Raw genomic sequence first — 16,336 nt, forward strand, 5'->3', positions numbered from 1 at the left:
TATCTATCTATCTATCTATCTATCTATCTATCTATATATATATATATATATATATATATATATATATATATATACTAAACGAATCTAACTCTTATTGTTTCAAAAAAAAATTGTCCAAGAATGATTATGGCCCGAAAATTAAAATTGCCATTGGTTCTTATTTAGATGTTACTGTGTTCATACTACAGATATAAACTTTGTTTCAATGCAACACTGAGGGTGACATTTCTATAGTAAGCCATGAAACCTGCACATTAACAGTTTCTCACTGATTTCTCTCTTTAAACCTCGTATGCTTTCCCCTTGTACCACTGCACCATCTAGTGTGCAGTGCGGGATTTGCAGATGCTCTAATCATCACATTGGGAAAGACTTAAAATAACAAGAGCATGCTCTGTCCTTCAGTGCGCTCTGCTCACTCGGCCACAAAACGATTTTAAAGCAAATTCATGAAAGTGAGCAAACTGAAGATTCATTTCCATGAAACTTGTGAGGAAGCTTTTCAGATGAAGAAAATATATAGGTTAAATGTCAGAAAGTAAAGAGTGAGTGTAAAGAGTGTTTGATGAACCTAAATTAAAATCAGTTAATGTATGCGTCTCCATATCGTCCTCGGTCCTCTACAGGTCTCAGTTTCAGCCAACAGCTTCCAGGAAGAGCTGCCATGTTAGCGCCCCCTCCCTGTGCACTGCCGGCCTATACCCTGTAATTCTCCACGGGGCAGACATCTGTAAGCTTTTCTCTCTGACCACGGGGTGAAAATAGAAAGTTTGTAGCTGAAGGCTGTGATTTGGGTGTGTATAAATAAAGTTAGGAGAAAAGGAGAGGCTTCTAATATGACGGGAGTCTGGAAGGTGGGAGGTCTGTAGGAGCAGGTCTTCATAGACGAGGGACGAGGAGGACAAATGGAGCCCCCCATTAACATTCAAATTTAGTCTCTGTATTGTGTGTTTAAAATGCTCAGCGCAAGTAAAAACTTTACGTAAGCCAACTGCCTGTCTATATGAGTCCTTTGAGTATGTCAGTCCTCAAAGGAACAGCAACCACAGAAACGCTGCTGGCAGGGGCTTTTACAGATCCCTTTTTTAAAAACCTATAAGTGTTCTATCTGAAGTTATATGTTCTTCTCCATAATTATACTAAATACAAGTTGTTCTGTCCTTCGCAGTATTGCATCAAAGATTTTCCTTGTCTGGCGTGTTATTTTATTTGTATTTCTTATTGGATTTATAATTCCAAATGTGTGCCTTTAGAATTTTTTTCCCCAACCTGAATCTGCATTGATTAGCTTTAATGTGATACCAAACATAAGGGGTAACAGACACCTTATTTTGAGACCTTGTTAAGCCTTCATATCTCACTATATGTCGTATTAATTCATATTCAGTCACTCTGTCTCTGTACTTCACAACAAAGTCAACTTTTGCTCACTCCCTTTGCAACATACAGCACAAAATAAACAGCAAATATCTATAGTATACATATTTTAAATCCTCAAGTATTACATTTATATTGTTTACTTTGTTGTCTTTAAGTTTACTTGGCTCTAGAAGTACTGCTGTCTTGGTTTGTTCTCTTTCTAACACAACTGCAAAAACAACTTCCTTCGATGTTTAAACCTAAAGTCTGTTTCAGATCATAAAAAATGGGCTTTCTTCTGTTCAGGCTAAGTAGAGTTAGCAACCAGCATAGGGTTAAACAGAACATGCATGTCTTGCTACAACATACACCATTCAAAGTGGAGCAGGTTAGTAATGAGCAGCAGGGCTCCACATTGCTGCTGTCTCCTCTGAAGTGGTCTGCCTGGGCGGCCCTGCCTTCCAGCTGAGGGCACAAAGTCTAAAAAGGATGATATGTTTATAGTTGGTACAGCAGCAGGCGCACAGCTGGGTTTAAAACTACCATGCAGATTCGGCCAAGGATCAAACCAACGACACCCCAAATAATCAGGAATGAGTGCAGGTGCGGGACCTTTTTATAGGTAATCCATCATTCGTTGACAGCGAGGGGAAAGACCTGAAAGCTTTAAGAAGATTTATGTGAATTGTTGAAAACATTAAGACGTGTTTTTCAATAAAACACTGAATCGACAGTATCTGGTTTATTAAGCTCACTCAAGATGTCCGTAATACGACTATGTAACACAATATGATAAAACATGAATAATGACAAAACAATAGATGTATATGAAAACAGAAATAAGATCTAAAACCTGCTGAAGGAACAGAATAAGTGACTATCCATGGGAGGTGAAGGTTGATGTCCATTGTCAAGTGGCTTTTTCCTCATTTTAACAGTCAGACTTTCCCTTCTTCTCTCTCCTCTGTCTAATGTGACCACAGAACATTTAAGCTGTCTTCAAATTTCCTTTTAACATAAATACAATAAATATGTCAGTACTGACGTGGAGTAGCTGCATGCTCGAGCTCTTAGTCTGGATTCAGCTCCTTGCCTCCCCGTTCTGTACTCGTCTTCTTTATTAGGCTCCTCAGTCTTTGTTTAACTTCACATTTTAACTGACTGTCTGGGAGACTTGCTGGTCTCACACTAATGCTGATGGTACCAATAGAGATGCACAAATACTAAAAGCCCTATTCTCACGGTCCTGTAATAGAAGTATGTTTTTGATTTTGTTTCTCCAATGTTCTTGTCAAATGTTTTATTCTTGAATTGGCCGAATAAGTGAGACTAACATGAGTATATGGGCACCCCAAAGATTACCTTCTTTTTTCATAATGCTGAGCAGATGTAAGGAATCCCTGCCGAGCTTCACATATACTAGTTTCTATGTAGAAACGCTTCGCATAAACTGGAAGAAATTTGTAGGATTTGTTTTTTTTTCTTCTGCTGAATCCAATCAAATACACTCTCCCTTTTAGTGTGTATGTGTTGACTTTTTTTTTTCATCTGCATCTACCAGCTGAACAGTTTCAGGAAGTTTTGGAAGCCGTCCTCTCCTAAGAAGTCGAAGGAGCCCTGGGACGTTCCCAGGTGGACGAGCAGGAGGACGAGAAGGACGATGGCCAGAAGTGGAATCAGCAGGTTCCAACCGGCTGCCAGGATGTTGTACCACTTGGCTTTGTCCGAACACTCCTGGGCCAGAAGCAGGTTTCCCTGAGTCTTCTGGTCCCTGGCCTACAAAGACACGTACACACATTCACGTTATTATCGACAAACATTTAAATCCTTGTTTAACTCTAAGCCCAGCTCTGTATTTATGAGCCAATGCGCACAGTTAGTGTCTACACCCATGTACTATGTATATCGTGAAGGGAGGGCAAACAAAGACTTATTATCGTGTTGGATAGGGAGTAGTTTAAAAAATGTTCTCTAATCGTCACATCATGCCCACATGCAAGGGGAGGAGTGATGTCAAATCCTTGAACAATCTGTATACTTTGGACCGGCCCAGGCGGAGTCTTTTCCTCGCCCTCTCTAATTTCCCATGAGCACTTGCCCATTAGGAGGATGCCAATTATGCCTTTTTTTAACTCCTCAGATGAGCATGCAGTGACTGCCTTTAATTTGACTTCTGAGCCAATACTAGGACTGTTATTCAGAGTTTCGCCCAATGCAGACACGTGGAATATAAAAAAAGACGTCTCCACGCCCTTTTGGTGGTGAGGGGTTGTTTTTTTTAAAAACATTTTTTATGTCCAGGTAATAGCACAGCTTGTCCAGTCCTGATCTGTATTTTGTACAAGGCATTATGAGTCGTCTTAACATGAGAAAAGGTTTTGTTATGCTTTGCGTTCCTGTTGTCTCCACAGCCCCATTCCTGCGGTGAAGGGCGCACCAACTTTCTTCTGTTTGTCCAATGTTTCTAGAGAAAACAACAAGTCCTACGATGCTTTAAATGTATGGCTTTTCATTTGAGAACAGAGATCTTCCTTGCATAATACACCAAATACATTTACCCATTTTTGATGGTCAGAAATCGAAATCTGGAAAAGCTAAATACTCCATTAGATAGAGCTCTCACAGCTGGACATGCTACTATAGTGATTCATGTATTTCACAATGAAGCATTTGCCACAATATGCCGAATGTTTCAGATCTTTCTTTGCCAGTTGTTGCCACTTGACAGACAATGAAGACAGTTATTTGAATGTTCATGGTGTTGCTGTTTGTTCCTCACAAGACTTAAAATACAACACTTCATTACATATTGATCATTTCTAAATTGCTCTCTGTTATGACAAAGTATTCTCGAGTGTTTCTACCTGCGGCTCAGCTAAAATAATCATTCATTACCAATAAATGGAACAGATTTAATATTATTATCTATTATAATTATTTAACAGATATAGTTGTAACCAATGATAAATGCCTAAAAATAGATTGAAAAAGAAGAGAGACTGACTCAGTCATTGTTTGGTCTTCTAAAGTCTTGGTCCTTCAACGTTTAACAGAATAAATTCTTCATGGGTTTTGGACACTTGTTTGTACCATTTTAATAAAACATAAAACCTCCAAGAAGTAGATAAAAGTCAAATAAAAAATGGTGCAAGTTCTGACCTTAATGGAGTAGATGAGTGCCATGAAGCCCAGGCAGCAGAAGTTAACATACAAAGTGTTGCACAGCGACCAGACTAGATAGTCCTTGGGAGGGTTCTTGCCGGCGTTGCCCATGTTCACGACCGTGGATCCAGCCGGCTTACGCGCAGACTTACAGTTGGTGAGCGGGGTGCAATCTGAGGGGAAGTTGTACGAATGGTTATCCATGGTTAGCGTTTGGATAGGTAGATGTCGTTGTCTTCTTGTAAGCCTTCCACTAATGTGTCTTTGGAAAGTAGTGCCCCCCACCTCCTTGAGGCTTATAAAGGCCCATGGAAAGGGAGGTGACCTGGAGAGGACACAAGGGCAGGGTCCTTTAATATACAGCACGGCCTGTCATTATGTGGTCAGGTCTGAGAGAGACTTAAAAATAGAGATGTAGAGAGGCAGAAAGCTGCATGACAGAGAAGCAAGGAAAGACACAACATGGGAGCAATGCTGAATCTTACAGATGAACACCCATCACTTCAGGTTTCTCAGAAGATGTACTGCTGTGATTCAGGTGGGTGTGGTGGGCGGTGGAAGCAGAGGACAGTGGAGGCAGGGCTGTAATGTGCAAAATCCCTTGAAGGGATGAAGAGTAGGAGTTCATCTGAAGTGCTGTCTGCCTGAAACCTCCATGGACGAGTCTGTGAAGAGGAGAACTGAGTGGGTACAAAAAGATCATGTTAAATAAAACATTAGGAAAAATGTAGGGAAGTTCTCTAAATTTAATCTCAAAGTTGCAAAACCTGGAAAAAAACGTAAGTCCAGAAACCAACGAGACTGAAGGTTTATTTCACAACAAAAGCTGGAGCTGAAGTTTCAGATGTTTTTAAAGGAAAGGGCCAAACATCCAGCTTCTCTTTCTAACCTGCCTGTCATCACAAACAGATTCACTTTGGGTTTAAAACTGCTGCTCAGAAAATTCAAGTCGTTTGTAGCCTACAACTTTATCTCTTTTTATTTAATAATTATATCAATGACCTATATTTTATAATGGAATGGGTCAGTTGTAAGAAAAAAAAACGTTTCTTTACGCTTTACTGTGACTCTTCTTTATTAGATGAATATTGGTGTGACAAAATGAATGCTCTAAGTCATGTCAGACCTTTTGTCATGAGATTTCTCCAGTCAGTGCAGAGGGAATTAATCCTGAAAATATTTTTTTTTAACCCTACTTGCTGCATTTTTGTATACATAACACACAGAACTATGAAACATTTGAAAAAATAACACCACAATTAGGTTTTTGAACAATTTATTTTGTGCTATTTTTTTTATGAATTAATATTGATTCTCATTGCAATAAGTAAGAAAGACAAAAAAAATACTACAGGGTAATAACAAGAAGCACAGTGAATGGAAAAAGTAGCAACAACGTAATTTACAGCTTTCTCAATCAAAGACGTTGTCAAACTGTTCAACAGATTACCACCTGAAATAAAATAAATGTTAGACCTAAAATCTTTTACAAAAGAGTGAAATGCTGGCTCAAAGCAAACCAGAACTATATCCCCTTATAAATTGTATCTTAAAACTGTGATATAAACTGGCTTTTAGCATTAATATTGTATTTCAATACATCTTCATGTAGTGCTGTTGGGTTTTATGTAACTAAGTGATCTACATGTTTCCTCTGTTTACCCAAAGGAACAACAGGGACAAGAGCTGGAAAGTTGCAATAGCGATGACCTCTTTGTGCAGCACATCAGTTTCATGATTTGTATTGAAACTATGATAAAACTGCATTGTCCCTATTAAACAAAATGAAAAAAAACATGTTTAAAAATATGTCTGACTCTTACATGTTGACATTTGGAACAACACTGCCCTCTGCGGGCCAGTCTGCAGCATAGGGTGCAAGGCTTTCAAAGTAAACAAAATGTGCGACCTGTTGTTTTCAATTTGATTATAAAATGTAAATACAGTACTTAACGTAGAACACAACAGCTGCTGAAGTTTTGGATATTTAATGTTGAAAATGAAAATCGTACTCAAAGTTGCGGGTATCCTGCAATGTAGGCTTCAAGACATGGACATTTAACCTACTTTTAAAACAAAGCAAAGTAAATGCTTGTCACGGATTTGTTTTGTTGCTTCTGCAAAGGTAAGACTTGAAAACATTCTTTGTGCTTAGTATTCTGCTGAAGTAATTACAAATCGTACAATGACAAAGTATTCCATAAAATATTGTCGATTAATTTCCTTCCACGACTGAGAATTTGCATCTGCGCTTTCTCTAAATAGGGGACCTAAATAAAACGTTTTCTCGCGATATAAAGCACACAGGAAATAGTAAAACGATTAAAAAAATAAAATAAAATACCTAGCAGAGGATGGTTTCGATCCATCGACCTCTGGGTTATGGGCCCAGCACGCTTCCGCTGCGCCACTCTGCTACGGAAAATACTCCGCAATCATTTTTGTTGATAAACATTACCAAATCGATTGTCGTTTTAACTTTAAATTGTTAGACGTAAAATGATGACAAGACTTTTCTCTGAATGAATCGGAAGTTGAACAGGTTCGCGAGACAACTGTATAAATCAAATTTTGCAGTCTGCTGTAGTTTAAGTCTATTATAACCTACTATATCCACTCTTGTTTTTATAAACAGTCTGTAATCCAGCCCCAATCTAAAATTAACCCCCTTCTTCACAACAAAAGGTTTTATTTCATTGACTTCCGGGCAGAAAACAACTGCGTTAAATTCAATGCCATTGAATAGATCATTGCCTCATTGCCTCAGTCTAATAAAAGACGGGACAACAAAACATTAATAGGCCTAAATCTCGCTGCTAATTTCTGTGTCAGCTTGCCATTAAAAATGGAGTGGAGTTTTGTAGGCTATTTTTGTATTTCAGACAAGATGCTTCTTAAACTGCTTCTATTAAAAAATACACTGTGACATGAAAGGCTTCCCCCATAGGATTTCATTAATTAAGTACACAACAGTTTAAACCCACTGGATGATAATACATCTCAAACAGGTCCCAGGTTTAAAAAAAAAGAAGCCCAAACCATTTTATTACAATACCAAACTTAAACACTGCACCTGGAGATAACATGTTTCTACACATTGGAAGGACATTGACAAGGACAAGACTTACAATTGATGGGAAACTTTCTATATCTGACAAATGATGAAACCATTCAGGAAGCATTCCTGTGTTACACTCCAGATGCCGTTTTCTGACAGCATAGTACAGCCAGTGTTTCGGATAGATCTGTCTGGCTGTCTTGCTCCCCACTTGGTAAAGCTCAGAGGTCGGTTTTTCATATCAACACCAAAATTCCCCTCTGCTTTTTTATTGTTGACACCAATCCAGGCCATTTTGTAAACATCTCCAAAGAACTGAGTGATCATGTTGTTCTCCTCTTCGTTCTGAGGCAAAGCGAGCTCTAAGCCTCGCTGGGAGCAAAACTCGACGGCCTCGGAGAAGGAGTCTCTCTTTTTGTAGGACACAAAGTATTTCTGACCAACTCTCCGGACAAAGTCGTAGTTTATAGCTGAAAGGAGAGAACATGCAGAAAACCAAAAAACAATAAGCAAAGCCTTTAAAATGTTTTTTTAAATACTAAATTTAGATCAGATCATGTTTATTATTCGTGTATTAGTTTATCATGGTACTTACTCAACTCTAACTTCACAACACTTTTCTCTAAGGCTTTGAGGTCTGGACAATTAGAATCAATGATATCTGGAACAAACAAAAAGAAGTATCTCATATCTCTAATTAAATTGAATGGAAACAATTAAACAACTGAATTACTTGCTTAAAATCATTTATAGGCTACTACTGTGAGATTAAAAATCCATGAATAATCATTTATTATTGATTTTACAAGTTAAATGATGCAAGATAGATTGATAGATGATAGACAGACAGACAGACAGACAGACAGACAGACAGACAGACAGACAGACAGACAGACAGACAGACAGACAGACAGACAGACAGACAGACAGACAGATAGATAGATAGATAGATAGATAGATAGATAGATAGATAGATAGATAGATAGATAGATAGATAGATAGATAGACATTAGTTGCAATACATACCCGAATGTGTCCAACTCTGCATCAAATTCATATGAGTACTACAGGTTTCATTTTATCTATTCTTATAGGCTAACAAGGGCAATTTTGATGCAGCTGGTTAGAGTTTGCATTGTGTATTGCATTTGCAGTGCATTTGCTATTTTATAGATAAATCAAGGTCAAATGTTCTGATCAAATCACACAGACCTAGAACTAAATAATAGTCACTTGTCTTCAACTACGATTAAGGGGAAAGCACAGACACAGTTCATCCTTTTAAAATGGATGTTTATCTTCCTGGGTCTGCCAAATGTCTAACAACTACACCATAGCTGATATTTCATTGTTCAGTATAATGAAGAACAGAAATGTGCCTAAATTAAACTTCAAATCTTGAAACATCTCACCTTGTGAAAATGTCCTTCTAGGTCCAGGTAGCCCATCCAATCCACTGTTTCCTTTTTCCCCTGAAGATGAGAGAAAGTGACAACAAACAAGAAATTAGCAAATTTCCCCTCATCTTATAGACACACACAAATAAAACTGTGAAGACAAGATAGAAGGATTTGGTCAAAGTTTGATTTTGAGAAGTTGGAGGTTCAATTGTGAGAATTCAACAAACGCAGTCCCTGGTCTAAAAGTTAAGTTTAAGAATTCGGACTAAAAATGTACAAAGTTTGGATAGGAATAATATTCTGAGAAAAATATTGTTGTGAAGTTAATGATCTTTACCTTTTGAACCAGGAAGACCAGGTGGACCAAGTCTCCCTGGAGCTCCTGGAATACCTGGAAACCCAGGGTCCCCTTGTTCCCCTTTGGGTCCAGGAATACATTGAAGTTGACTGAGGCAAATAAGAGCCATTAGGCAGACGATGTAGGATAACAGACACCGCCTCATCTCTTCAGTGAAGATGTAAAATATCTAAAAGGCAGATGAACAAGTAGCATCAGAAATATGGGCAATGGATTTGAAAGTATCGATTCACAGATTACAAGACTATAATAACAAATACTGTTCAGTCATTGCAATCTGAATGGATGTGAAACTTTGCACAAACAACTGTAAAGACGAATGCTTCTTTGTGTTTGATGCATCTCAGAGCATTAAAGCACATTCTTTCTTCGTAAAGCACAGCCAATAACTTCAAAACAATTCTTGCGCAAACAAAGGTAAGGACAGAAAACAACAACTCACCGTATAAAAAGAGGATGTGCTTGGAGCACTGCTTTGCTTGTTGACTGAGAAAACTGACTGAGAGATTCACATCATGAAGATTTTGCTCCAAAGTAAACAACAGATGTAAAGCCTCTTTTGGGATTTGAAGATCACATGAATTCAACACCACCCTTCTTCTTTTTCTTTTTTTTTTTTTTCTTTTTTACCAGCGATTACAGGGATTATTGGGAAAACAAATGTATCTTTAAACAAACTAATCTATCTTTCTATCTGTTTATTTATGTTATCTGACAGGGACAGTCCATGTTAATAAATATTTCTGTAAATGTGTCAAAGTTAGCCAAAAGACTCATTTTTGATAAAAGGCTCTTTAAAAAAAATCAAATTCAAACATTGCAAAAAGCTTCAAATAAAAATATCATGACAGTAATGATGCAGACAAGTAGGTAGCCACAGATAGAAATACATTTATGCATGACAAACAAGAGGCAGCAAATATTAAGAGAAAATACATAAAACAAGCAGGATACACATAAAGCAGCTGTTGGTTAATATAAAAAAGGAATAAAATACGCAGGAAAGACGTGGAGCAGCAATGAGCAGACATATACAAAATCTAACAGGTGTTAGTAAAAGCATGCATCTAATGACCCACTAAAGTAATTGCTACATGCACACAACAGAACAACATGTAACACTGTTATACAATAAACGTGAGGCCACAGATAAAACGGTGAGTAAGCTATCTGAAGCTCCCTACAATAAACAACAAAAGCATGCAGGCCACATTAATTAAAACCCCAGTACACAGTCACCAACAACCAAACACAAAGTGGAAATTGCTGGCAGAACAGGTTCAGCGCTGACAGATGTGGTTTCTAATAAGCCAGTGTTTTAGATGTTAAAGACCCCAAATCATGTAAAAAAAATGGACTGTGAGTAAATTACTTGTGAATATCAAAATGTATGAAGCAAAACATAATCATTTATCTAAGACCATGTTTGAAAGGTGAAACCTTGACTACATTCAGTTTGTAAAATGGTTGGAAAGATTTGATTAACCTTCCTCCCTCTTTGACCGCACATTCACACGTCTCCTTTATTACAAACTCAATGACAACTTTAGAGTGTTTACCACACAGATACTTTGGTTTTCACAATGATCTACTGTTGCTGGTTGAAGAGGATGGGAGGGACTTGACCCTTGGGTGGTCTTCTTCTTTATGCTATGTATCCCAAAGGAGATTTTGCATCTGCTATTTATTTTGGACTGAAATTCCTTTTCCCTGAGTCTAACATAACAATTCAGTGAAGCAGAAGCACAACCAACAGAGCATTCTCTCTCCTATCAGTAAGTCTGTGCTGTGTATTTGCATATGTTAATTGTGTTTTAAGTGGTTGTATGATATGCTGAATGTCTGTTAAGTGCTGTTAAGTGAATTCAAATTGAATGAATAATAAAACAAATGTATTTCTGAGAACAATTGGAGTCATGCACATATAGAAATGTTTTCTCTTCTTCTCCTGTTGTTGAAAAACACACATGATGTTATTTTTCCAATTGTGTTCTGCAGTTCTGCATCATGGAGATATGGCTGTTTCGTTTCTGCGCTGTCTGCTGGATGGCTCCTACTGGCTTCAGTCAACTTCAAGGTCCCAAAGGTGAAAGAGGGGTTTATGGTTTTCCCGGTATGCCTGGAAGAGAAGGTAGTCCTGGATGTAGAGGTGACCCAGGACCTCAAGGTTGGTATAATTCATTTTATGTGTTTGGGTTTGTTATGTTGCCAGAGTGAAACAATCTGCACAATTCTTCTCACCCTCCCATGTTACTTTTCCTAAAAAACGTTCTGCACTTTGCTCTTTGAATCTACTGAGATGACTCGACAGTTGTAATAGATTTGTTTATTGTCTGTCTTATTCCTTTTGAGGGGATCGAGGAGAAAAAGGCTCGGCAGGAGTTCCTGGATTTCCTGGGCCTCCATGTACATGCGGTAATACTGAATGGATTTTGTTGATGATCCTGTATAACATTTATTTGTTAAACTTGTTGGGTAGCTGTGCATGATTTGCCCCTAAAAACTATTTTTTTTAGTTTTTTTAACTTTTTTTATACTATTATTGTGGCCCCTGCCTGAAGAGGTTTGTCTAAGCAACTGTCTCTTTAAGGCCCCACTCCTCATGTTCCTACTTTCCTCTGATTGGCCAGCTCTCTGGAAGGCTTCGGGCAGCAGAATGCTGCAGAGCTGCCAGGACACAGCTACTCTCCAGCCCTGGGAGAAGAGCCTGAAGTAGTTTCCCAAGCTTACGTAAAGGCTTGGAGCTGCCTCGTGAAATACTTTGTTTCATATTAGGGAACTATGGCCTGATTGGTTGAACAAGTTGTTTAGCTCATTCCACAGACTTTTCCTGTTAGTACTCAAACAAATGTTTTTTAATGATCTGAAGATATCCTTTTTTTTAGAAGAAGTAAAGCAAAAAAGATCCTGACTATTTTCACAAGGCGGCACTTTTTCTTTGGCTGCAACGCTATGTGAATTTGCAGACACAAAGACTAATATTACACCATTGTGGAATAGCTATCAATGTGTTAAAATGTATAGTGGAGCTTCTATACGACACTGTTGCAGAATTGCAAGCTATCACGAGTAGTTGTTGGATGTTTTCATATATAGTTTACCATATACGATTCAATCCTTAAGGCAGTTGCCAAATTGGGACTGCTATGTCAAACTAACTTTTGGTCAATCTATAATCCCAATACAGTTTTTGCCCATAAAAAAAATAGCGATTCAGACCGAATTTTTGCATCAAATCATGTTGTAAACGTCTTTATTTCTGCTGTAAACCTGACAATTTTGAATAGTTGAGTATGTGACGTCTGGGGCTTTTGCAGCTAGTCTCAAGTGGACAGATGTAGCACTGCAGATTTGTTTACAAAGTATGTTGATTTATCTTCCTCTGTTTGCTTCAGATGACACTGTTGCCTGTTGCCCTGACTCCAGAGCCTTAAAAGAAAGGGTTGCTAAGTTACAGCTAGGTAAGTTTTACCATGATTTTACCAATCAAAGACCACTGTTATTTTTTTCTTGTGCTTGTTATTTTCATACAATGTTTTTTTTTTAATCCTTTCAGCTATAAACTACGACTTTGTCCGGAGAGTTGGTCAGAAATACTTTGTGTCCAACAAACAGAGAGACTGCTTCTCCGAGGCCGTCGAGTTTTGCTCCCAACGAGGCTTAGAGCTCGCTTTGCCTCAAAACGAGGAGGAGAACAACGTGATCACTCAGTTCTTCGGGGACGATTACAATATTGCCTGGATTGGTGTCAATAATGTGAATGGGAATTTTCTTGTTGATATGAAAAAACGACCTCTGGGCTTTACCAAGTGGGGAGCAAGACAGCCAGACAGATCTATCCGAAACACTGGCTGCACCATGCTGTTTGAAAACGGCATCTGGAGTGTAACACAGGAATGCTTCCTGAATAATTACATCATTTGTCAGATATAGAGCTCTAGTCACTTTAATTCCTACTTGGATCATGATTTAAAAAGGTATAAATATAGTATTGAGCTCACTGTGCATGACCAGTTTTATTATCTCAAGTATAGAAATGTTTGATTTTTGATGAAATTGTTCACTTTTGTCTATCATCCCAACAATGTTTTATAATTGCCCTTCAAAAACAGAAATTAACTACAATTACATGTTTGCAAAAAGAGGATGTCAGCAAAAGGTGATGTATGTAAAATGTAAAAAAAAAAAAATCACTTCAATTTAAAAATCATAGATGACAAATATTTCACAGAAAGTGATGACTGTTAGAGAAGAAGGTTTAATTTCATGCGTTTTGCCATAAGAGGGCCTGGTTGCTTCAGTTTTATATTTTTGTAGCACTCTACTCTAAATACAGAACTACATCGCATACTGCTGCTGATGGATACTGACGGGGGTGTCCCTGTAAACCCATTAAAGCTATGAAAGTTATATTTTTATGTTACACAAGATTTGAGATAAATAACTTCTAGAAAGATGTCCTATTTTTAACAAACATTTAATAAATCAATGTATGTGGGAGGTGTAGAGAAGTACACACACTCTTTATGATGCAAACAAATATAAACTGCTTAACAATCTATGCATAACTTTTCTGTAGAAGCATTTAAGCTTCAGGCGCACTTTAAGCTATGACCTTTCCACCACCAACATATAGATTTTGTTTAGAGCTATAAGGGACGTTTATACTTTCCTACAGATTGTATAGTCTGGACCAAAAAGCGAATAGTTTTCACGTAACAAAAATAACTGATGAAAAAAGTTCCAAGGCAAATTATCCAAAATGTAAATAGGACTATTGTTATGGAAAACTTTACTCCATGTGTATTATATGCGTTGTACAAAAGTCTCATATAATCTGTCATATAAAATGTATCTGAAATGTCTTATAATACTACATGCTCAGCCTATTGGGTGTTTTGTTTCTCATAATTTCTTGCAGTTTATTCTATTTCTCACTGTTTGTACATGTGGGATTGTTAAAACTTTGGATTGTTAAAAATATATGTTTCAGAGATCAAGCAAGACTGAAAAGAACGGTTTTAACTTCTGCATGAACACTCTCATCCAGACAAACCACAAAGGACATATCAGTCAGTATGCAAGTGTCAAACACGAAGAAAAAGGAAACTTTGTTGATAATGCTATTTTATTTAGTTTAGTAAATACACTGTAGAGATTCAAGAAGTAAAGTTAAAGGTTGTTGTTTTTTTTTTGCAAAGCCTTGTTTTTATTTTAGTTTCAGTCAAACAAAATTATTTTTACAGTTCAGTTTTCAATAATGACGATTATATTGCAGGCTCTTAGCCGCATTCACAATCATTATAATGGGAATAAGAAACAAAAGGCCAACCAAAACAGTGGTCACAATGTTGAAGTTGCGGGCGCGTGCTCCATATTTTCGAGCCCCCTCCATATCACCAACCATCTTCTGATCTCTAGACTGAAAAGAGAGAAGAACCTCATTATGTTCAGTAAGTAAATACTGTTTAGTTCAGTATGTTCAAGTAAGTGAGAACGTTGAATACATCTTTATTATAGAATTGTTTACGCATGATTGTATGATTGTATAATGAAGCGAAAATGGTCTTCATCTCAAACCTCTCAATGATAATCCTTTTTTTTTCTCGCTGATAGTTTGGATTTTGAATTAAAATTAAATCTAAAACAAATCCATAGTTTTTGAGATACCACTTTCTGAGATTGAACAAAGTTCAACCATGTTGTTTAGCTGTAAGTTGTCTTGTTTCTGTAAAGGATGGTTGCTTTAAGTTATTACAAATATTAAAAAGGCTCTTTGGTTCCCACTAAACAAAGAAAACATTTAAAAATGATGACCAGAGACCAAAGAAAAAAAAATCTTGTCGTTGTTTGTTGTTCCCAAGATGTTCATGCTTTTTGAATGTCAAAAATAGATACCTGGTACACAAGTTATTTACTTCATCAGCGAGTCTCAGCTGATGTATTTAAACTGACCTTGATGGAGTAGATGAGAGCCACCAGTCCAAGGCAGCAAAAAGGGTTGGAGTAGATGAAGCAGCAGAGGGACCAGATGATGTGGTCTTTGGGGGGCTCAGTGACGATGTTCACAGTGGTGAACTGAACCGCTGTAGTCACTCCAGGCTGTCCTGGATATCCTGGATATCCTTCGTACCTCCTCTCCTGCAATGGAACACCTGCAGGATTCATCTCAGTCGTTTTAACTTCAGGTTTGGAGAGCAGGCTGAATGAGGGTGTGAAGTTTCTCAGTTGATAGATGATGATGTGTGTAGATGATGAAGAAATCTCCAGTAGTTAGTAAATTAGTAGCTTTTATTGTCTCCCTTAGGAGAAATTCCACTTGGACACAAGAAAACACCACATATAGCACAAACGTTAAAACCGACTTGCTTGCAAAAGAAAAATTCAGCCTGGAAGAGATGGGAGGCCAAAATCATCTAAGCATGAAGACAGAGGGAGCACAATATTTAATAGAGCAATCCTCAAGACATCTCAAGGCGTGAGAAACAAGCTCTCCAATACATCCTCCTTACACTGAATTCCCTGAACACCACTTGGGCTCCAACACAAACATCACCATATCAGGACATCGCTCTAGTTTATGTAACTCAAGGAGCAACACAATTATTCAGAAGTAAACATTTCCTGTAAAAGCCCTTGTCGTCACACACTAATACTCAGTCATTTACATGACCCATGTTATGGAAAATTTTACTCCATGTGTACTACGAAGGTCTCATAGAATCTGTCATATGAAATGTATCTGAAATGTCTTAGAATACTACATGCACAGCATATTGGGTGTTTTGTTTCCCATCAGTTTGTTCCCTTTATTCTGTTTCTCACACTCTGTAGATGTGGGAAGAGTCACCCAGACTCTTTCTCACTGGACTCCATCTCCTTCTCAGCCTTGGGAGATGGTAAATAGTCATGTAGTCTCTTTTCTCACACTAGGGGATAGATGGCGCCCTGCCAGGTGGGCAGTGGCTCTATGTGGCGTGATGGGGAAGTGATCTGTGT

The 16,336-nt window shown here is 37.8% G+C and overlaps 4 protein-coding genes across 4 annotated transcripts in view; 2 read left to right on the forward strand and 2 right to left on the reverse strand.

Moving 5' to 3' along the window:
- The window catches only part of LOC306825499 (excitatory amino acid transporter 3-like), a 213,831-nt gene that overhangs the window by 129,665 nt on the left and 67,830 nt on the right, over positions 1-16,336 (forward strand). The window lies entirely within an intron of this gene.
- LOC306826141 (interferon-induced transmembrane protein 5-like) lies at positions 2,087-4,774 on the reverse strand. Its single transcript, XM_079347273.1, has 2 exons — positions 4,519-4,774; positions 2,087-3,135 (listed from the first exon to the last, which is right to left on the reverse strand). Exons 1-2 carry the CDS (start codon positions 4,723-4,725, stop codon positions 2,914-2,916), a joined length of 429 nt encoding a protein of 142 aa, XP_079203399.1. The 5' UTR covers positions 4,726-4,774; the 3' UTR covers positions 2,087-2,913.
- LOC306826140 (mannose-binding protein C-like) lies at positions 5,781-9,884 on the reverse strand. Its single transcript, XM_079347272.1, has 5 exons — positions 9,780-9,884; positions 9,317-9,506; positions 8,992-9,051; positions 8,175-8,240; positions 5,781-8,049 (listed from the first exon to the last, which is right to left on the reverse strand). The coding sequence occupies exons 2-5, from the start codon at positions 9,480-9,482 to the stop codon at positions 7,667-7,669; spliced, it is 675 nt and encodes a 224-aa protein (XP_079203398.1). The 5' UTR covers positions 9,483-9,506; positions 9,780-9,884; the 3' UTR covers positions 5,781-7,666.
- On the forward strand, positions 11,032-14,582 carry LOC306825535 (mannose-binding protein C-like). The gene is made up of 5 exons (XM_079346338.1): positions 11,032-11,112; positions 11,336-11,504; positions 11,690-11,752; positions 12,733-12,798; positions 12,894-14,582. Exons 2-5 carry the CDS (start codon positions 11,345-11,347, stop codon positions 13,268-13,270), a joined length of 666 nt encoding a protein of 221 aa, XP_079202464.1. The 5' UTR covers positions 11,032-11,112; positions 11,336-11,344; the 3' UTR covers positions 13,271-14,582.

The sequence above is a fragment of the Symphodus melops genome (genome assembly GCF_947650265.1).
Source record: "Symphodus melops genome assembly, chromosome: 6".
Classification (NCBI taxonomy): Eukaryota; Metazoa; Chordata; class Actinopteri; order Labriformes; family Labridae; genus Symphodus; species Symphodus melops.

Coding starts and splice junctions, on each gene's coding strand:
- LOC306826141 (XM_079347273.1), bottom strand. CDS start 4,725: ATGGATAACCATTCGTACAACTTCCCCTCAGATTGCACCCCGCTCACC. Junction 3,136..4,518: donor CACTCATCTACTCCATTAAG/GTCAGAACTTGC, acceptor GTGTCTTTGTAG/GCCAGGGACCAGAAGACTCA.
- LOC306826140 (XM_079347272.1), bottom strand. CDS start 9,482: ATGAGGCGGTGTCTGTTATCCTACATCGTCTGCCTAATGGCTCTTATT. Junction 9,052..9,316: donor TGGTCTTCCTGGTTCAAAAG/GTAAAGATCATT, acceptor TCTCATCTTCAG/GGGAAAAAGGAAACAGTGGA. Junction 8,050..8,174: donor TGTTGTGAAGTTAGAGTTGA/GTAAGTACCATG, acceptor CTCTCCTTTCAG/CTATAAACTACGACTTTGTC.
- LOC306825535 (XM_079346338.1), top strand. CDS start 11,345: ATGGAGATATGGCTGTTTCGTTTCTGCGCTGTCTGCTGGATGGCTCCT. Junction 11,505..11,689: donor AGGTGACCCAGGACCTCAAG/GTTGGTATAATT, acceptor ATTCCTTTTGAG/GGGATCGAGGAGAAAAAGGC. Junction 11,753..12,732: donor TGGGCCTCCATGTACATGCG/GTAATACTGAAT, acceptor TGTTTGCTTCAG/ATGACACTGTTGCCTGTTGC.